This window comes from Pteropus vampyrus, unplaced genomic scaffold, assembly GCF_000151845.1.
Source record: "Pteropus vampyrus isolate Shadow unplaced genomic scaffold, Pvam_2.0 Scaffold4, whole genome shotgun sequence".
Lineage (NCBI taxonomy): Eukaryota > Metazoa > Chordata > Mammalia > Chiroptera > Pteropodidae > Pteropus > Pteropus vampyrus.
This window is the reverse complement of record NW_011888785.1, coordinates 23,484,092-23,507,203: the sequence shown is the minus strand read 5'-3', so window position 1 is coordinate 23,507,203 and position 23,112 is coordinate 23,484,092. Positions and strand designations below refer to the sequence as shown.

The following is a 23,112-nucleotide window of genomic DNA, read 5'->3' as shown; positions in this document are numbered from 1 at the left end:
TGAAGTTCTTATAATGACCAAGATTCTACCTGTGTTACTTCTCTGACTGAAACTCCTGCTATTCTCTCTCTCACACGCTCACTCAGTTCCAGCCACACTGGTCTGGTCTTGTTTTCTTATTGTTCCTAGCACACACCAGGCATGCTCTTGCTCTAGGCCTTTGCCCCTTTCATCGTAGGCCTCTGCCCACAATATAGACAACTTCTGGCTCACTCCTTCCTCTCTTGGGGGCTTTACTCAATTGTTGCCTTCTCAGTAAGGCTTTCCCTGACCACCCCATCTAAAATTGTAACCCCACCCTCCTACATACTGTGTCCACCCTCCTTGTTATATTTTTCACCATAGCACATATTACCATTTAATATGTGATATTTATAAATAACAGTTATCTTCTTTCTCACCTATTAGAATGTAAGGTCCATGCTTTCTTTCTCTATGTCCCCATAGGGCCACAAGTGATTGCTTTATATAGCATGCACTTAAACAAAATTATAGAAGGAATAAATGGATCAGTGATAGCACTCAGCAAACTCAAGTGCCATAACTGACAGTGATGAAGATCTAGGAAAGAGCAGAGAGTAAAAGAAAATAAAACAGCCTAAGAGAAAATTTTTTAAAAAATGTTTTTTTCTATACTCTCAGTGTAATTTAGTCTAAATTTATTGAGTGTTGAAGTGAAAATCTGTATTTTTGTAGAATAGTCTTTCTGCTTCAGTACTCATCACTATATCTGGAACTTAGTAGTACTCTGCCACTATGTTGAACTATCTTAAAAATTAACAAATGGAATAAATGAAAAGTCTGGCAAGATCTGATTTAGCTCCTGCACAGTTTGTTGCCCTGGGGAGCTTGCAGCCTGCTCTTAGAAATTACCTGAAAGCTACCTGGAATTCTTTGGGATGAGAGGAGGCATATCTGTAGACTCCACTAGTTATGGTACTTGTTCTAATACATGCAAAATCAACCAATGTATTCTGCATTTCTATATTTGTCTCACTGAAACTAAAAGAAAACATATATCGCTCCCACACCAAAAAAAAAAAAAAATCAGTAAGGAAAAGGGTTTTATTTCCTTAAAAGTATCTTTCCCTAGTTCTTCAGATTTATTTTATACTTTATTCATTCAGACCCTTATCTAATTTTTCCTCCAAAACGAACACCTTAAGTCCTTTGCCTTTCTAGGCTGTAGATACCTTAAAAGCAAGACACAATCCTATCATTCTATACCATTCTAGGATATGCTGGTACAGAATAGTTAGTGAATAATTAATCTATTTGCATTCTTTATTTTTTCCAATATTCTTAATATTCTCACCTTTATTCCAACAGTCTTTTCTCTGAACTCCCTGTTTATCACCTCCATCTGTCTTTTCGGCATATTGCTATTGTATACCAGTAGCTTCCTAGAATTCTGCTGTAAGTACCTTAATGTTTTTTCCCCAAAAAGAAATAACATCTAATGCAGGGATGAATGCAAGTTTTGTAAGGCATGAATCATACAATTTTAAGACAAAAATACATAAAATTATGAATAAAAATATAAAATTATGAATAAAAACTTAGAAGTAAATATTTGTTACAAAGACAAAAGCTCACAAGAAATCACAAATGTTAAAATGCTGATGAACACTGAAAACATCACATATTTCATAGAACTTCTTGAATCATGGTAAGGGGCCAGTACAAGTGATGGAGACCCGAGACAAGTTTCATTCTTGTCATAATAATGACATCCATTCTGATTTCATTTCTTCCTTTATCCCATGTAATTAGCCTCACATTCTTGATTCTAGTGCTTGAATTTGTTATGTAATATAACCAACCTATCGTGGCTCACCTTCCCCTTCTAACTCTTTACCTATATGTTTCTTCTCAAAGTTCAATCTCTTCTACACAACTCTTTAGTAGGTACAGTGTCTAATAAGTATGCATTATAGAAGAGTCTTGTGGAGGATCCCCTACATTTAACACTGGAAACTCAGTGAGCTTTTGTGATTTGTCAAGTCACAAAGAAAAGGAGTTGATGAGAAAGATTAATCCAGACACAGGGGACCAGACGTCTGACACTTATATCACAATTCTTTTCACTAACAAGGTGTATTTTCAGTGACTAACAGACCATGAAAGTTACATAAACAGATATTCATTGTATGCATGTCCATAGATTTAATTATAGCATGAAGTTTATTGATTAACAAATTGTTGATAAGAAGAAAATTTTAGAAGACTTTTAAAAGATTAGCCAAAACTATGGTATTACAGTTAGAGTGATAGAGGTACATGACAAAAGGCTTAATCTCTTCAAGTATTATAATATATACTATTTTATTTATTCAAGTCTGATATTTAAAATATACCAATATAGCAGATACCTATCAGTTCAAATATTCCCTTACAGAAAGCCTGAATTTTATAAGATCAATTGTCATCTATCAAAATATCTATTATTAATGAAGTAGCTTCTACAGCTAGTCTAGCGCTTTATAGTTAACAAGCGTACAAAATGAATCAGTTCCATTCACTCTGTGAGATAGGTGAGATAGGTTAAAACCTCTTGATTGCAGATGAGATAAAAGGAGACTGAGAGAACATAAGAAACTTGCCTAAAGTCACAAAAATGGCATTAAGTCATCATCTTCTGATTCTAAATTTGGCACTTTTTCCATTAGGGAGATTCTATGTACCTGTAGCTCAGAACTCAGACCTGACCATGGGATATAGAATTCAAGCTAAGTATAGCAAATATTCTTTCTACCATCGAAGATCTCCAAAGAGAAGGTAAACACAGTCTTTTCACTGTTTATGTAAAACATTATGTCAAACACTATATTACATGTTTCTGAAACATTATTTCTAAATCTGGTAACAATTTTGCAAAAACTATTATTATCCCAATTTCCAGAGAACACCAAGATACCAAAAGTTAAACAACTTATGCAGGCAATAAGTAACAGAGCCGAATTTAAATCTTGATATGTCTGACTCTAAAAATATTTTCTCTCTCTCTATGAAATGCCAATGCACTGGCAGTTTGAAAATTTGGTACAGATATTAAATAGAGAGAGCTCAGTATCCTTGCTTCAAAAGAATCGCACCCTAGTCTATGTCTTACTGATTAGACCAATCCAGAAATTAAGTACAGAAGCAGTATAACTGGAACATTTATAAATATTTCAAGATATGTCATCCTCGTTGATAAAAGCAATCAAATTAGATTTTGGAGTATTCTACATGCTCAAAGTGTGTAAAATAGGGCAATTATTCAGTTTTCTTGATGTCCTTATCAGAAAAATTATGACTCAAACATAATTTTATTCTGATAAATTTTAAAATAAATCAATAAAGAAGAGAAACATCTTACTTTGTCTTGACAATATAGTTAATCATTAAAATCCTGACAAGGTAAGTATGACTGTGCATCCTAAAAATAATATAGAATAACCTACCAGTCCAGGTAACCAAAATTTATATTTTTCTTCCCAGAAGATAGTTCCCTAAATATTTATTAGAAAATCTATATCAACAAAAAATATGATCTTGTGTGATGTGTACCTGACATACCAGCTTTCAGGAATTTTGAGAAATCTCATGCTAATTACCAATCCGTACCTGGTAATCCCCCTGGAACAAGAACAAGGAAGCTCACTCATCTGTGTGGTGTTTTTCTTGATCGCCAACCTTGATCTCTGCCATGTCATCTGTAACATATGCCAAAAAAGCATAAGCAGAAATAGAGACTTTCTTGCCTAGGAACATTCTTCCTTAAGTTACACAGGAGTGTATCTTCTAATTGTACTACTGGAAATAGCTCTTCTACCATAGACTTCTTCATGACAGGGAGTTTCAGAGGCTAACTTCTAAAATCAAAACCACCGCTCCAAAAACAGCTAACTTCACCTTCACTCCAATCACCGATTCTCAACCATAAATCCAACAGCGTTTTCTTGCCAGAAACCCTGTCAGTTCATCTTTAAGAAGAGCTAGCTAGATGAACCATTATCACCTACGTTGACACAACAAATTTAAAAATATACATGAATTAGAATTTATGACACAGGTACATTTCCTCACAGAACAGCATATGAACAAACAAAGATGAACTCATTTCTTTATGGGCCTAAAAAGCTTGGAGAAGTTAACTTTCCATATACTCTGGCTAAATCCACCAGCAACACTGGTATCATTGGCTTTAATTTTTTGCTCTCCTAATCTATTTTCCGACTGATTCATTTAAAAGATTCTTGAAGCTATATTCAAATCTTATATTTCTATCTTAGCACCAAACTATCTGGCTATCCAGAAATTTTAGAAACTTGATTTAATTGTGAATAAAAATAATACTATAGATACAAATTATCTTCAAAATGTTATTAAATTAACTTCCAACTGGACAATCTATCAACATAAACAAATAATTGGTTTGGGTTCATTGGCTAAAAGATGTTTAGCTCTTATGGATTTACTGTTCTCTTATAAAAATTAAAAAAATTTTTAAAGTATCATGTCAGTAATATATTTCACAATTATTATGTTATAACATACAATACTGGGAAAAATTATTTGGAGAATAAATTTAAAACATCCAGTGATTAAATAAAGTTTAGAATTGATGTAATATACATAAAGGATTAGATTTGGCCCATTAAATTTCCTAAACAAAATTTTATTTTATTTATAATATTTTGTAAGTTGATATAAAATGATAGAAGATTATTAATAAGTTTAATATTTGCTATATGTTAATCTTTCAAATATTCTAAGTTTATTGTATTGATTCAGAATACAATAATTAAATATTTAGGTAGAACTAAAGGTCCAGTATTATGAACCCATTGAAGACTCAAATAGACGTGACTCAATAAGTCATGTCTTCAAAAATAAATATTTTTCTTTCCAAACTAATTTATACCTTCAGTATAATCACCAACAAATTTCAACAGCGACTTTCCTGAAAACTGACAAGCTAATTCTAGAATGTATATGTAAAGGTCAAGAACTGTCCCAGAGATTTCCGGTCAAGACAGTGGTCAGATACAGCGTACAGACATAGGTGGCCGCCATACCTGAGTCTCCATCAACCTGGCTAACACCATTCTCCACCCCTTAATGATGCCCTGAAAGCTCACCCCACCCAACTGTTGGACCCACCCAAGAAGCTTCCAGTGGATTTTCCATATAAATAGTCTGTTTAGGCTCATGCTGCAGACTTTCCTAAAATCTCTTAAAAGTTCACAAATTCCTAACAAACAGCATTTGGACTGGGCTAGCTTAGTACCTCTTGCTAAACAGTCCTGAACCTGGCACTAGCAGCAGCTGACCTCAGTTTGCAGCTTAGCCCTACCCAGGCACCTCTGAACTCAGCACAAGTGGCAACCACCTGCACATCACTTTGTAGCATAGAAAGTGGTCCTAGGCGGGCACAGGCAATGGCCTGCAACAGAGTCCCTCTAAAGAGTTCCCATTACCACACACCCAGAGGCCAGCTTCAGAGCACACCAAGCACTAACCAACCACTACCACAAATGATACACTAAAAAGGCAGACTGAGCAGGTACCAGAGCACTACTAAAGCAAATTCTCTCCTCAGGTGAGACCCTGCACAACAGCTCCTCCACTGTAGTCACAGCCAGTCCTCACAACCAATCAGCCCATTGATGTGTAAATAGCAATGAAGGCTAAACTACAAGAGGAGGGCATATACAACCCACTCAAGGGACAAACTTGGACACTCAGCTCAAGTGACCAGGGAGACTATACCACTGGGCCTCACACCTCCTACATAAGGCCACTCTACTAAGAATGCTCTACGTAATACACAAAAAACAAACACAAGGAGGCAGCCATAATGAGGAGGAAAAAACATGTCTCAAATGAAAGCTCCAGAGAAATAACTAATCAAAAGCAATCTACCAGATGCATATTTCAAAACTCTGGTTATAAGTATGCTCGATAGTCTCCAAGAGAACGTCAACAAAAATATAGGAAAAATAAAAATGTAGATAGAAACATAAAAAGAACTGGTCAGAAATGAAGAATTCAATAACTAAAATAAAGAATAGATTAGAGGGAATCAAAAGTAGATGAGATGAAGCAGAGAATCAAATCAGCGATTTGTAAAATAAGGTAGCAGAAAATACCCAGTCAGAACAGCAACAAGAAAAAAGAATAAAAAAAAAATGAGGATAGTTTAAGGGGCCTCTGGAACAACTTCAAGCTTAATGACATTCACATCAGATGCAGAACAGAGAGAGTAAGGAATTGAAACCTTTTTAAAGAAATAATGACAGAAATCTTCCCTACCTGACAAGGAAGTAGATATAAAAGCCCACGAAGCATAGAGAGTCCCAAACAAGATGAACCCAAAGAGGCCCATACCAAGACACATCATTAAAATGCCAAAGGTTAAAGAGAGAATCTTAAAAGCAGTAAGAGAAAAGTAGTTAGTTACCTACATGGGAGTTTCCATAAGACTGTCAGCTGACTTCTCAGCGGAAACTTTGCAGGCTAGAAGGGATTGGCACAAAATTTTCAGTGATGAAAATCAAGGACCTACAACCTAGAAAACTCTACCCAGCAAAGAATCAAAAGAAAAAGAGCTTCCCAAACAATAAAAATCTAAAGGAGTTAGTTCATCAACACCAAACCAGTATTACAAAAAATGTTAAAGGGAGAAGAAGAAGGAGGAGGAGGAGGAGGAGGAGAAAGAAGAGGAGGAGAAAGAAGAGGAGGAGAAGGAGGGGGAAGAGAAGATGAATAAGAATTGTATTCAAAATATGAATACAAAATGGCAATTAATACATATCTATCAATAATAGCTTTAAATATAAATGGATTAAATGCTCTAATCAAAAGACACAGAGTGGCTAAATGGATAAGAAAAACAAATGTGTGGCCTATGCTATGGACATGAGACTCACTTCAGATCAAACGACACACATACTGAAAGGGATAGAAAAAGACATTTCATGAACATAGAAATAAAAAAAAAAGCTGGGGTAGCAATACTTATATCAGACAAAATAGACTTTAAAACAAAGGCTATAACAAGAGACAAAGAAGGACCTAGTAATCTCATTTCTGGGAATTTATCTGAAGGAATCCAAAATACTACTTTGAAGGGATAGGTGCATCCATATGTCCATTGCAGCATTACTTACAGTAGCTAAGATATGGAGGAAGCTCAGATGTTCATCAATGGATGAATGGATAAAGAAGAGGTGGTACATATATACAATGGAATATTATTCAGCCATAAAAAAAGAATCGAATCTTGCCATCTGCAACAACATGGATAGATCTAAAGCATATTGTGCTGAGTAGAGTAAGTTAGACAGAGAAAGACAAATGTCATATGATTTTACTATTATGTGGAATCTAGAGAACAGGACAAACAAAAGAACAGAAACAAGCTCATAGATGCACAGCATTTTAATGATTGCCATATGTGGTGGGGTGGATAGGTGAAGGGGGTGGAGATTAAGTGGTACACATTGGCAATTACAAAATAGTCATGGGGATGTAGAGTATAGCATAGGGAATATAATCAATAATATTGTAATACTCTATATGGTATCAGATGGGTACAATATTTATCAGGGTGATCACTTTTTAAATTATGTAAATACCTAATCACTGTGTTGTATACCTGAAACCAATAGAATATTGTATGTCAACCGTAATTGGAAAAAATATATTTTTAAGAAGATATGTTGAAGTACTAACTCCCCAGTTGCCTATAACTGACCTTATTTGGAAATAGAATCTTTGGGGAAAAAAACTGAATTGTCCCAAGAGGGTTTTGAAGAACAGCAATATGATAGATCCATTTACCACATGTCAGGATAATATAAATATATAATTAAAAGGATGTGATATTGATATAGGGATGGACATAAGAGATCAGTAGGCTAGAAGAAAGAATTCATAAGAGCCACACATGTATATGAAAAATCAGTATAGGACTGATGGGGCATTATAGGTCAGTGGGAGTTATGACACACTATTCAATAAATGGTGCACAGGCAAGTGATTCTAAAATTTCTCCTCAAATAACAGCTAGATTAAAAACAACTTTTTATGTCCCTTAGGTCAATGTATGACGAATAAGACTTTATAATTTTTAGAAGAAACTATAAACTAATATTTTTAAGACTTTAGGATAGAGAACTTCCTAAATAACATAAAACATTTATAAAACAATAGAAACAAAATAATAAATTTGACTATATTAAAATTTTAACATCTGTAAACAAAAGGGAACTAAAAACACAAGACTACATACTTGGCAAAGGATTATATCTACAATATGTAAAGATTCTCTAAATTCAATTTAAAAAACACGAACAGTCCAATTAAAGAATAAGCAAAATAATAGGCAAATCATGAATGAGAAAATCCAAGAGGTAACAAGATTAATAAAATATTATCACATTCAACATTATTAAAGGAAAGATTAATAAAAAAAACAATGGGACCATTCCAAATTATATTTGAAAAAGAATATGTAGAGAAAGAAGAATAAGTAAGTAGAGAAACAAAAATACTAAATTGCTACTGATGAATATAAAAATAATATAACATTTTGGAGAGCAATTTGGAAAAACTAACTATTGTCAAAGAAACTACACAACATTCTCCTATGTTATTTCACAAGATAATCATTATAACCTAGAAATTTAGCTTGTATTATAGAATAAACTCATGCACATGTACACAAGGAGACCTTCAAAAAGTTAATTATAGCATTGTTTCAAATAGTAAAAAAATTACTTCCCATGTAACCAATATAAACAGAGAATGTTTAAATTAAACTATAGTTGAGACATACAATAATAGAACTCTGTCCCATAGTTAAAATAAATACTAGAGATACATGTATTATTTGGATAAATCTCATAAACTTTACATAACTAAAAATGTGGCAAAACTATAAGTACAGTATGATATCATTTATATAAAATTTCATAAATAAGCAAAGGTGTCCTTATTCCATTTATGAATACATATATAAAATTGTAAAGAAAAGCAAGTAAAAGAGTAACCTCAAATTAAATCTGGTGGTTTATTCTGGGGTACTAAGAGAGGTTTGGGAGAGGAGAGGTGATTTCAGGAGGCTTTAATTGATTTATAGATACTTTATTTGATTTATAGGTACTCTCCTAAAAATATGAAACAAATATGGCAAAATGTTAAGACTTAAAATAGTATGGTGGGTACATGGCTGTTTGCCATAATATTCTTTACTTTTTTTTTTTGTACATTTGACATTTGTAATGAAAATTACAGGTCAACACTTGATTAAATGTTAAATTGCATACATCAAAACACAAATGTGAGGAAGCTCCTCTGCCCCACTTCCAGGGAAGATGGAACAGAAGATGTGAAATGTTGAGCTGGGCATCTCAATACATGAGGAGATAAAAAGTATGAATAAGCTGTGTGACTCTTACCAGGCAATCTTCCTGACTGGGGAGGGGTCTCAGACTAATGAAAATTTTGTCCATTTTTACTGAATTAGTAAACATCAAATCTTGACTTTCTGTGCTTACTATGTAATGAAGAAATCAACCACAATTGTTTCAGTAAAAATTTACAAGACTGAGAGCAAAACATGCTCACTATCTAAGTGAAAATGAATCAGAAAGAGATGTGTCAGGCAGCTAACACTTCCACATAGTACTTGCTATTTTGAGTTGAGATTTTAATTTCTAATTTAAAACTCTGTTTTATGCTCTTCATCCTGTCTCAACTGTGGAGCAAACACAATGCTTGGAGAGACTGTGGACCACAGAACTGACAGAGAAAAATCCCTTTCTTATACTCTGCCACTGCGCAGGGAGGTGGCACTACACTTTCCATATCAAAGAATTTTATTTTTTTCTATCAATAATAATCCAATTCTCTACCTCTACTTCAGAGAAATAAATTTTAAATTCAAAGCAAGGAAAAACGAAGGGGGAAAAAAAAACTAGAGTAAATTTATGTAAATTTATGAGCAGTTAAGCTCAAAGTTATAAGAACCTGTGCCTAGAGGAAATAGTTTTTATTTTGTAAATCTTTTCTGAAAACATAATCAAAAGTTATATTGACAAATATTGATGCTGTTTGAAGTGTATGTGGTTCTTTACAAATCGTAGCATGTTACTACATGTATCATTTTATTTGCTTCACACGACCCTATGAGGAGTGACATCTTAATAAGTATCCAATTTTTGTAACTGAAAAGAGATTCTTTATCACTCATTTCTACATAAATTGCTTAAAACTTTATTTATTAGGCACTATGCTGGGCACTAAGTATACAGGAAAAAAGAATTCAGTGTTAAGGGATTCAGTAGATATATGCACAACATGGTATGGAACACAAAGAAGAATTGAACCTGATCTTTGTCAGGAGAAATGAACAAAATCCGTGCTTGTCATGAGATAATAAGAATTGTATTATGGACTTCCCCAATTTGAAGATGGTTGGAACTTTGATCTGAGAAGAGTATATAAAGAATACACAAAGAGTTATTTTTAAAGAAAATGTAAAGCATGATGTGAATTCAAAACTTCCTAAAATTGTAATGATATTCAGTAAGTTTCACAAGGTAAAAGAGTCTAGAGAAAAGTAAGTTTATTACAGAGGAAGCATTTAATTTTTTGAGGCCATTAAAGTGCTGAGTATATGAACTTTGTTTTGATATTATAATATAAATAAAGTTTATAATCATTTGTTTAAGGATAAAGATTTAAAATGGAAGTGGGAAGTTGTAAATGTAAATTCAAAGTCCATATATTTGACTATACTTTTAGATATTCAAATTATTTCAAAGCAAAGTAATAATATCAAAGACTAAAATGAGAAAATATTAGATACCATTTAAAACCCCAATATTGATGACCATTTCATGGTCCTGACACCATTAGTCTAAAATTGTTACAGTTTTAATCTTAAGTCAAATAGCAAGAAATGGTACTTTAGAAACTTAATTAGATTTGTAGTTTAGTTCTCCAGATCTTTTGTCTTCATTTTCTCAACATAACAAAGACTGATCTTATGTATTAAAAGGAAAAATAATAGGTAGGAAAATATCATTCTTTGTCCAGTATGTATTGAAGAATGTTTAGTAAATATTCCGAGGAAATAAATTTTAAGATTTTGGAAAAATTGGACCCCTCAAGGACCTGATTGCCTGAGTTCTTTTAGAAAATCATTGTAGATTGTTGAAATACTAAAAGATAGTTTCAGCGAATTTTGATTAATGGAACACTAACTGTATTTTTTATTTTAGGGGATGGCACACAAGGTAATATTAGAAATGTTTTAAACCTAATTTCTTGAGTGTAGCCTATGATTTTTGCAATAATAATTATTACTAATTTTCAGTATTCTGAAACACAAAATTCTACATTATTTAATAAGTCAGTTATGCTCAAAAAGATTTTTCAAAAAGAGGTTGAATAAAAATCTTTTTTAAAAAAATAACCGGAGCAATGACTCAGAAAGGACACTTGGTTTTTTTCTCCTCCACTTAATGTTAGTTACATAAATGAGTACTTTCAGAATAGCACTTGGCTTATGAACATCAGAAAACCTGCATGATTGTTCAGTATGTTTCAAATGCATGAATCCAGAGAATAAAAAGCTAGAGGAAATTGGAAAAATACTCTTGCTCTCACAAAAATCAAGAGTCTATGCCAAGGAATCCTGTGAGTGTTAACATGTCAGACCATGATGAATCTGAAAAGTTTATTATAGAAGTGACAAAACAGAAAAAAAACAGTAGTCTCAGATTGTTTCTGAACAACAGCTTCGAAGTCTGGAGTGAAAAAAGTAGAGTTTAAGAATTCTATAATCAACCAATTATCATTCATGTTTTAAATCAGCTGGAAGACAATTTTGAATCGTAAAGGCTCAGTCTATATACTTTTCTATTCAGAAATGCAGAATGATATACTGGAAGAGATCAAATTAATTTCTGTCTACCTGGAATTCATTATACAGTTGTAGAAATTAAATCATATAAACATAAACACATAATTCATCTATTTATTAATTCATATACTATATGTATAATGTTTCATTAGAAAAGAATTAACCTCAAACCATGGAAAATTAACAATCTTTACTGCTTTAATAAATACATTTTTAAAATTAAGTCATGAAAACAATTTTTAAAATTAAAAAAACCCAAACTCAAGTAATCTAAAATTTCTATTATTATAGAAATGCCGCATATCAGTCATAAAAATTAGCATTGTGTTTCAATTAATCTACCACTTTGAAATTTTTTGATAATCTATTAAGGGTTGAGGCTGATGAAAATTTTGATTAATGGAACATTCTCTAACTGTATTTTTTTATTTTAGGGGATGACACACAAAGTAATAGTAGAAATTTTTAAAATCTAATTTCTTGAAAGTAGCCTACGATTTTTGCAACAATAATTATTACAAATTTTTGGGAAACAGAAAAAAGAATAGACTCAGTCAAACTGTTTCTGAACAAGAATATCATGCAAAACTGAAAAACATAACGATAGATACAAATTCATATTTTTATAGATAAAAATTATATATATGTATATAAACCTATATAAATGATAGACTATATAACATAAACATATCTAGAAAATGTACTGGTCTAAACACAGCAGTGCTTGTGAATAGACATTTGGACTGATGACCTAATCAATTCATCTCTGGTCATAAAAAGAATGAACATTTATCATTCTAGCTTGGTTTCATAGAACATAGATATAGCCTTATGGATGAGAGAAAGTAAATGATTTATCATATGTTGAAGTTACTCTTCAAAATATTTAATGTTTCAAAAACAGGATCTAAATATTGACAGTTAAGGTAACATCATGAACCTAATATAAATACTATCAAATGTTTTATTAAAGAGCTATATTACAAAAAAATAAAGCAAGGCTGGAAATCACTAATAATAAATTATATGTGTGGGTTGTGCAAGAATTGGACTCTAATCATAGAAAGGCCTGGGTTGGCACCTTGGCAAAACTTTGGGAAAAATTAATAAACAATGTAATTAATAAAAATAAAATCTTAAATCATATGTATATAGCGTTTAATAATGTCCCACTTAAACCAATAGTTTAAACTACAAAACTACTAGTTTGAAAAAAGATAAGGACTTTAGTGGAAATCTTTGAGTTTATAAGATCACAAATGTAATGTTAGCTTCACTTCCAGCTCTCTCTTGAATGAGTTTATATCTATTTTTAATTTAAATTTATTAACTTAAAAACAGTCACATAAGCTATCAAGTGCAAAGAATATTACTTCATCTAGTATGCTTCATTGAAATTGTTTTTAAATCACTTTGATTTGTAGCACTTGCCAATTACCATGGTATAAATACTAAGAAGTATATGAAATCTTTAAATTATTCAAGTATCTTTATCGAATTAGTTATTGTTGCAAATTTCCTTTTAAAATAAAATAGAATATTCATTTATTTTTGGAGTATGAAAGCAATCATATCACTCCCATTCTTAAAAATGGGTCTCAATTCCTATAACTTAACTAGACTGCAACACTAAAAGAATAGCCTTGGGGATGATTGGAATACAGTCAGAAAATTCATACAGATCCAATGATTTGCTTATAATTGTTATATACGCACAAAGTATAGTCCTTCATTTAGCTATCTGACTAGCTCTTCCAACTGTCCCTGTTTTGTGAATACCATTAGGATATTTTTAAAAATGTGTTTTCAGGTACATATTTGGTGATATCCTGGTAAATTCATTCTGCAAACCAACAAGCAAATACACAAACAAAAAATGTCCTAATTTACAGTATTTGCTTATTTCAGTGTTGTAAATCCTCTCACTATTTCCAATTCAAGCTATCAACATGATAGCACTGAATGCAAAGCTGGACAGATGTATGCAGCATATCTTAGTGAGTTGGTGGTGTAAGCTGGTTCCAGTGGAACACTGTGATGAATAAATATTGCCTCAAGTATGTTTTTATTCTAATAGTCTATCCAAATATCTAGGGGCTTTTTTCGATAGGTTTCAATACATTTAATTAAAGACAATGACAGTGTCTAAGTTTAATGTAATTAAAAGATTTAAGCGATAACAGGCAACCCTAATTATTACACTATGAAATAACAGAAAAACACTTTTCAAATAAGTATTTAATTTAGAGTATAAATAGGATAGGTTGAGCCTATTTTATGATAAAAAATAATGCTCTTTATAAACAATATTGCTGAAAATTTGCAAACTATATGTTAGGGTGTAGAAAATGCAAATGACTGCATCATCTAATTAATAAGTGAAAATTATCATTTTGAATCAAGCTGTAACATTTTACTGAAAGAAACCGATCAAATATAAATTTTTATGGGCCATTAGATTCATCTGTAAAGTTTATTATTTTAAAATGCTTCTGATGTGCAAAGGTGAAGACAGTAACTAGTACAGAAGTTGGCACACTTTTTCTGTAAAGGGTCAAAGAGCATATATCTTAGGCTATGTAGACCATATAATCTCTTTTGTGAATACAGTTCTGCTATTGTGGAAAAACATCCATGTTCAATATGTAAATTAATGACTCTGGCTATGCTCCAATAAAACGATATTTATGGAAACAGGCAGCAGATGGATTTAGTCCTTGGATCATCCATAGTTTGTTGACCTGACTTACATTAGCATGTACTGAATCATGTACTGATGTTTTTATGATTTAAATATAAATTCTCTTGGTATTTATAAAATATTAGTTCCTACAACCAGTGTTTTTAAAAATAATATTGCCCCAGTCAATAAAAAATCTTGACTAATCATAGTTTCTTAAACAAGATATTTCCATAGAAAAGCAACTGTCAAAAGGACACACAATTGATAATAAAATATAGTTGCGAATATATTTTCATTTATATTACTATATCAAAATTTCACAATTAACCACAAGAAAAAGTTTTCCTAGGCAGTAGAAGAAGAGAAAATGTGTATATTAAATTAATATATACTTATTATGAGTTCGTTTATTTTAATTTACTTTGAAATCTTTATTCTTACCTTCTATAAGTCTCCCGGTCTGTTCTGCACATCCCCCAGGAAGAATCTTGGCAATATAGGCTCCAATTTCTCCACTATGTCCAGGGATTTCTTTACCACCCACAATTCGAATTCCTAATCCATTACCTGTATTAAACAATTAATAAATTATTATTAATAATTTAAGAAATGACAACAGTTGTCACAAGTTATAAGTGGGATTTGGTACGCAGAAGTTAACTACAACCTGTGTACTAGAACTGGACACCAGTAACAAGGACATTATTCTGATTTCAATTATAGTTTATATAAAATAGAACTTTCTGGAATCTTGGTAGGATCAATAATGATTAACCTGATATTAACAAATTTTTTAATTCATCCATATTTAGCAATATACTAAGGATTTGTCTATTACGAATAGATATTTTGTAAAAATTTTGTATGAGAATGTTCCCAGTATAAGAAACTCTTGAGCATACGATTTACTTATGAAACCGAGGAGAATTTTGCCTATAAAAAGGTAATAATGGCTATCATAAATTGGGAAGTTATAATCCAAACATACAAGTAATTAAGTGAAAACAATTGATAAAGTGAAAACATAATTATAACATGAATTATTATTCATTTTTTCGGCCTAATTCATTAGATGATATTGTCTGTACATTAACATGGCACTTACTACAAGGCACAATAAAATTATTCTTGACTGATGAACAACTGAGTAAACTGTTCCTTATTCCACAGAACAGATTTTTCTGTAATTAGTCACATGAAAAAGAAAGACGAAGAATAATTATCATAAGAAATATAATTGAAATAGAAATGGAATATTGGTATTTTAAGTTTATATATTTTTTAAATAAGCTAAAAATTAGTATGTATATATAGAACCAGATATATTTTTGTTACAAATTCCAAGGAGATTTTTAAATGAAAGTATTTTAATAAAGCAGAATTGTTCTCCTTTATTGAAAATATAGTTAATTAGCTCTTTAAATTAAAATGCATTCCATTCAGTGATTAAAGTACTTATTTCAACTTTCAAAATCTCCAAATTTTAAAAGTCAGCTCTCTTCCAAATCTAGCACCAACATAGTTCAGACATTCAACAAGTAGTAGCACTGAATTATGAAACCTTTCTGTCATTTATCAAGTAGGGATATGTTTTAGTAAAATATGGTTTATTATTTCCAGGTGATAGTTTCAAATGAATTCCCTTTCTTTCCTTTCTGCCCTCTCTCCTTTCCTTTCATTCTTCCTTCCCTTTTTTCCTCCTCTTATCTTTTCCTAATTTTCTATTACCTGATCCTCTCTATCTACTTTTTCATCAGGTTAAGTGTTCTGACAATATGGCCTCAAAACAAAAACAAATTAGCTGTATGCTTCTAAATTTCTTTAGTTGTCAAGGGGTCAGAGTTAAATAAAATACTAACTCTCTCTGGAGCCACTGTGAAGCTTTCTGTCACAAGTTTCTTGGTTCACTGTTATTGCTCTTAGTACAGATTAATTTATGATACAAATTTAATATAATTGAATGAATTCAGAACATCATCTAGTATATAATTTAGTCTCAACTAAGTCTGGGTAGAGACTTAGTTGAGTTCTTAGATATTAGCCTTTAATTATTCACTAGGAATGATTCTATTGTAAGACATCAGATAAATGTGTTAAAGGGTAGTAGATGAAGAAAGTTTTTGCCAGTCTTCATTAAATTAGTTTAGCCTATGTTTTGAGTGTACTAGGGATATTTTAGAAATCACAAAATGAGAATTTTAAAATAGCTGGAAGTAATTAAAAGGTTATTTCATGGAATGTATCTGTAAACAAATAAAAATAGATTCTTAATCAAAGATTCAGTTTCACTTTCCATGGCTGAATCATTCACAAGCTGTAATTCATCACTTGATAAAGATTTTTTAAAAATCCCACACAGATATTAAATTTCTAATGTAGTCAGTACATTCACATCAATTTTAAGTTATGGCTAGTCTGAAATCCCAAAAGATGTTTCGTGAGATTTCCTTACTGCTAAGGTATACATTCAAGACCATGCCTTAAATCAAACTCATCATAATTTATGCTAGAGTGTAGCAGAGAAACCTAGAGTAAGGTAAAGTAGTGTGCTCAGGGAATTAGTCTTAATTATTTTTAAACTTAAAACTAGAATATAAATGTTGCCTATGAAAAATAATTTCAGCATTATATATCATATGATGCAGCCTTATGATTAGAATCTATAAATAGAATTGTTACACCCTGTAAAAGTATAGTTAAAAAGTCAGTTGCAGAACTTCAAAATCTATTAATTAGAATAAGTTACTATTTTTAAAAATTTGATTATAATTTCATCCTATAGATGACAATGTCTTGAGAGTTAAGTTGGGTCTTTAGTGCCATTTGATTTTCAGTGACTGAGCACATTATAAAACCCTGTACTAAAGGATCAGTGATAGTAAACTATAATTATATCTGTCTTAACAGGTAGTAAAACAAAATAATTATTTAATTTTGTAAAATACAACCTCACCTAGTGAATTCAAGTACTCAAAACACTTTCTACATATACTTTGTCAGCTTCAGCATCACTGGTAAAATGGGAGTAATATAAAGTCATGACAATACTATGAGAAATGAGAATATACATACACACACACATATGTACTACTTCATGCACATAGTAAATTTTCAAAAATTACTGTGCCACTTGTTGATATTGCTGTGGTTGCTACTATTGTTTCTCCTGTATATAATAAAGTAGCATAGACATATTAAAAATTGGTGGAAGAATAGCATGGCAGAAAAAAGAAGACTGAAGAAGGAAAACATTTTTTGTTTATTTTACAGTAGTTGCTTGTATCCTAATTTGGATGTTATGAATACAAATTTAATTTATATACTTGCTAAGAATTTAAATAAAAAATTTAAAATTTTATTTAACGTTCAATAATTGCACTTTGATATTTTATGTATTAAACATAGATAAAATGAACAAAAATGCTTTTATAAAAATAAAATCCCAAATCCCAGCTCAAATCCCAAAAGTAGAATTTCAACAAAAGATTTAATAAAGTCATGAAATATTAATTAACATTTAACTGAAATGTTTAGATCTAAATGGTCCTTGATAAGTAATGTTTATATTATCATTTTCAAATTTTGACAAATTTTTATCAATAACAACTTTGCTTCTCTGCTTCTAGAATCATTGTTAAAAATGCTTCATCAGTTATGTTCCATAAAAATGCATTGATCTTGCTCTTGAGTTTACAGTACAGCACAGTAGAGAGGCCAATGTTACTATAGAGAACACAGGAGCTTCAGCAAAGAGATTATCAAAAGTTATATAATTTCACAGCATATAAGCATAGACATGGTTAAGAAAGTCTTACAGGGAAATCTAAATTTCAAAAGTCCTTTACAGTATATAGGGAATATTTATAAAAAAGAGAAGTTCAATGATAAAAATAGCAAAATCATTAAGAAAAAGTATTACATTAATAACTTTAGGATGAAATTTTAAATGCATTTGGCATTTTCAAGACTCTATGTATGTTATAATTTATGTGATAAATATATTATTATGTAGTTAGTTTTAAAGTTCCAGTCCAAAACAGTAAAATAGGAGGCTCCTGAATTCACCTCATCTCATGAACATACCAAATCTACAGCTAATGTGGAGCAATTCCCTTTTCAAAGAAACCCAGAAACTAGCTGAGTGACTCCTACACATCAGGTGAATGAGAAAATATCCACATCAAAACAGGTTTTGGCACATCCTAAACTACTAGGAGCCATTAAGTATAAATAAGAAAGCTTGGGCAATCACAGATTTGAAATACAACCAAGCTCTTAGGCCAGGATAAATAATAATATTCAACGCCTACATGAGACCATTCCATCAAGACTGGGATATGTAGCTGTTTTATTTAAGGTACAGAAACCAACACAGAGCAGGAAAGAAATGTGTTCCAAGCTAAACAATAAGATACAACTCCAGAAACAGACCTTAATGATATGGAGATAAGTTATTTATTAGAAAAAAAATTTAAACTAATGGTCATAATGATGCTCACCAACATTAGGAGACCAATGGATGAACAAAGTGAAAATTTCAACAAAATGATAGAAAATATAAGCAAATAATATAATAACTGAACTGCAAAATCACAGAGGGTCTCAACAACAGACTAGAGAAGTGGAAGAAAGAATAAATAAAGTTGAATACATGACAGTGGAATTCATCCAAATAGAGGAGCAAAAAAGGAAAATAATGAGGTAGATGTTGTGATTGCATCCACCCAAGACCACATTAAAATTATAACTAAACTATAGAACAACTATCATTGAGATCAGCCTGAAGAGGAGCTGAACAGAAGTCCTGTAATTAAAGATATACTAGAGAAGACAAGTTGAGACTGGTAGGAGGGGTAGAGACAGAATAGTTAGGCTCTCCGCTCATGGTGTGGTGGTTAAAAAATAGGAATATCATGGCTGCGAAGGTCGTCCCCCTCAGGTGCAAGGGTTGCCAGCCCCACACCAGGCTCTCCAGTCCAAGGTTGGAAAAGTCCCCATAACATCTGGCTTGGAAAACGAGTGGAGGTTGTGGCTGAGTGAGATGGAGGGCTGCTAGAGTCCCAGGTATTCCTCTTAAAGGGCATGTACATGGATTTACTCATTGACATACTTGTTCTGAGTTAAAGCACTGGGGCAGCAGCTTGAAAAGCATCAGTGACATTCAGGAAAGAACTGAATTGTCTGGCTTCAGGAAGAGGGCCGGAAGGGCAGCTTTCTCCCAGACAGAAGTGCTAGTAGAAGTCATTATTTCTTTGCTGAGCCTTTACCCCCACACAGGTTGCAGGCACAGATGGGCACCAAGTATGAATCTTCATCAACCTAGATAATACAGTTGGCCCCACCCCCATGGTTCCCTGAGACTCCCCATACCACCCAACATGCAAGCCCACCTAAGCTGCTTCTATAGATTTTTTTCTCTATACAAGCAGCCTGTCTTGGCTCATGCTTCAGACTTCTCTAAAATTTTTCAAAAGTTTACAAACCCTAAACAAGCAGGCCTCAGAATGCCCTGTACCTCTTGCTAAGTGCCCCCAAGCCTAGCACTATTGATGTCCAGCCTCAGTTTGCAACTTAGCTTCTCTCAGGTGCCTCAAGCTCAGCACAAGTGGCAACCATGTTCAGATCACTTTGTAGCTCATACCAGGTGGGCCTGGGCATAGGCAGTGGCTGACCCTGGCCTACACCAGAGGCCCTCCCAAGAGGCCCCAGAACCAACACACCTGGTGGCCAGCATCATACCATATCATAGCGCCAATCACTTCCACAAATAACATATGCAAAGGGTGAACTCAACAGGCACCCTACTAAAGCAAATCCTGCTCTGTGGAGTCGGCCCCTGCACAACAACTCCTCTGCTGTAGTCATGATTATTCTGCACAACTGGTTAGTCTGAGGTTTAATCCTTCCCAGTGACTTGCTAGCAGGAATAAAAACTCAACTACAACAGGAAGGCACACACAATCCACACGAGGGACACACCTGGAGTACTCAGATACAGTTACCAGAGAGACTGTGCCATTGAGCCCCACAGGATACCTACTATATAAGGCCACTCAAACAAGACCAGGAGATACAGCAGATCTATCTAATAGATAGAAACAAATACAAGGAGTAAGCCAATATGAGGAGACAAAGAAATATGTTCGAAATGAAATAGAACAAATCTTCAGAAAAAGAACTAAATAAAATGGAGACAAGCAATCTACCAGATGCAGAATTCAAAACATTGATTATAAGGATGCTCAATGAACTTAGGTGAAGAGTAGATGAACTCAGTGAGAATTTTAACAAAGAGATAGGAAACATAAAAATGGAGGTAGGAAACATAAAAAGGAACCAATCAGAAATGAAGACTATAATAACTAAAATGAAGAATACATTGGAGGAGACTAAAAGTAGATTAGATGAAGCAGAGAATCAAATCAACAATTTGGAAGATAAGGTAGCAGCAACACCCAATCAGAACAGAAAAAAGAAGAATGAAAAAAAAAATGGGTATAGTTTAAGAGACCTCTGGGACAACATCAAGCATAACATTTGCATTATAGGGGTACCAGATGCAGAAGAGAGACAGCAAATAATTAAAATCCTATTTAAAAAATATAGACAGAAAACTTCCCTAACCTGGTGAGGGAAGAAGACATACAAGTCCAGGATCCACAGAGAGTCTCAAACAAGATGAACTCAAAGAGGCCCACATCAAGACATATCCGAGTTAAAACGTCGAAGGTTAAAGACAAAGAGAGAATCTTAAAAACAGAAAAAGTAGTTAATTACTTATAAGAGAGGTCCTATAAGACTGTCAGCTGATGTCTCAACAGAAAATTTGCAGGCCGGAAGAGACTGGCATGAAATATTCAAGTGATATAAAGCAAGGACCAACAACCGAATTACTATACCCAGCAAAGCTATTTTTTAAAATCGAAGAACAGATAAAGAGCTTCTCAGACACGAAAAAGCTAAAGGAGTTCATCACTACCAAACTATAATTAAAAAAAATGTTAAAGGAACTTCTTTAAGAAGGAAAAAATTATGAAAAATAAAATAACAATAGCTACATACCTATAAATAATTACTTTAAATGTAAATGGATTAAATGTTCCAAAGAAAAGACATAGGATGTCTGAATGGATAAGAAAATAAAACCCATACATATGCTTTCTACAAGAGACCCACTTCAGTTTGAAAGACACACACAGACTGAAAGTAAAGGAATGGAAAAAGGTATTTCCTGAAAATGGAAGGCTATAATAAGAGACAAAGAAGGGCACACAATTGTACTTTGCATATTTGTTCAAAAAGCCTAAAATACTAATTCAAAAAGACATATGCATCCCTATGTTCAATGCAGCATTATTTACAATAGTCAAAATATGAAAGCAACCAAAGTGTACATTGATATAGACAAATGGATAAAGAAGTTGTGGTACATATGTACAACTGAATATTACTCAGCTATAAAAAGAGTGAAATCTTGCCATTTGCAACAACGTGGATGGACATAGAGGATATTATGCTAAGTGAAATGTCAGACAGAGAAAGACAAATATCATATGACTTCACTTATACATGGAATCTAAAAAAAACCAAAATAAGTGAACAAACAAAACAGAAACAAGTTCATAGATACAGAGGACATTTTGATGGTTGTCAGACGGTAGGGGGTTGAGGAGATGAGTGAAAAAGTGAATTAATTAAGATGGGCAAATTGCCAGTTATAAAAACAGTCATGGGAATGTAAAGTATAGCATAAGGAATACAGTTAATGATATTGTAATAATTATATATAGTTTCAGATGGGTACTAGATTTATTGAGGTGAACATTTTATAAGTTATACAAATGTCTAATCACTATGTTGTACTCCTGAAACTAATATAATATTGTTAATCAACTATAATTGAAAAATTAAAAAAATATTTTAAAAAGTAAAAGAATGAAAAAGAGTAAAGAGAGACTATAGGACTTACAAGATACCATCAAAAGGTAAAGGCAGCTTATAGTATGGGAGAAAATATTTGCATATTATATTTCTGATAAGGGGTTAATATTTAAGTATATATTCATATATATAGAACTCATACAACTCGATAGCAAAACACAATCTGATTAAAAAATGGGCAGGGGTACTGCATAAGCATTTTTCAAAGAAGATATACAAATGGTCAACATGAAAAGATGCTCAATATAGAGAAGATGATCATCAGGGATATGCAAATCAAACTACAATGAGATATCACTGTACATCTGTTAGAATGGCTATTATCACAAAACCCAGAAATGACAAGTATTGGCAAGTGTGTGAAGAAAAGGAAACCTTGTGCACTGTTGGTAGAAATGTAAATTGGTAAAGCTGCTAGAGAAAACAATATGGAGTTTCCTTACAAAATAAAAAAAAAATAGAACTATCGTTTGATCCAGCAATTCTTCCTCTAGGAGTTTATATGAGGAATATGAAAGCACTAGTCTTGGCTGGCCCGGCTGTGGGCTCTCCCTTCCCCTTGGTTGCC

At 32.5% G+C, this 23,112-nt stretch overlaps 1 protein-coding gene across 1 annotated transcript in view; it reads right to left on the bottom strand.

Moving 5' to 3' along the window:
• The window catches only part of PCLO (piccolo presynaptic cytomatrix protein), a 368,833-nt gene that overhangs the window by 95,358 nt on the left and 250,363 nt on the right, over nt 1–23,112 (bottom strand). The window contains exon 10 of the mRNA XM_023533486.1: nt 15,045–15,170. Coding sequence (XP_023389254.1) covers nt 15,045–15,170 — 126 coding nt within the window. The remainder of the gene's footprint in view (nt 1–15,044; nt 15,171–23,112) is intronic.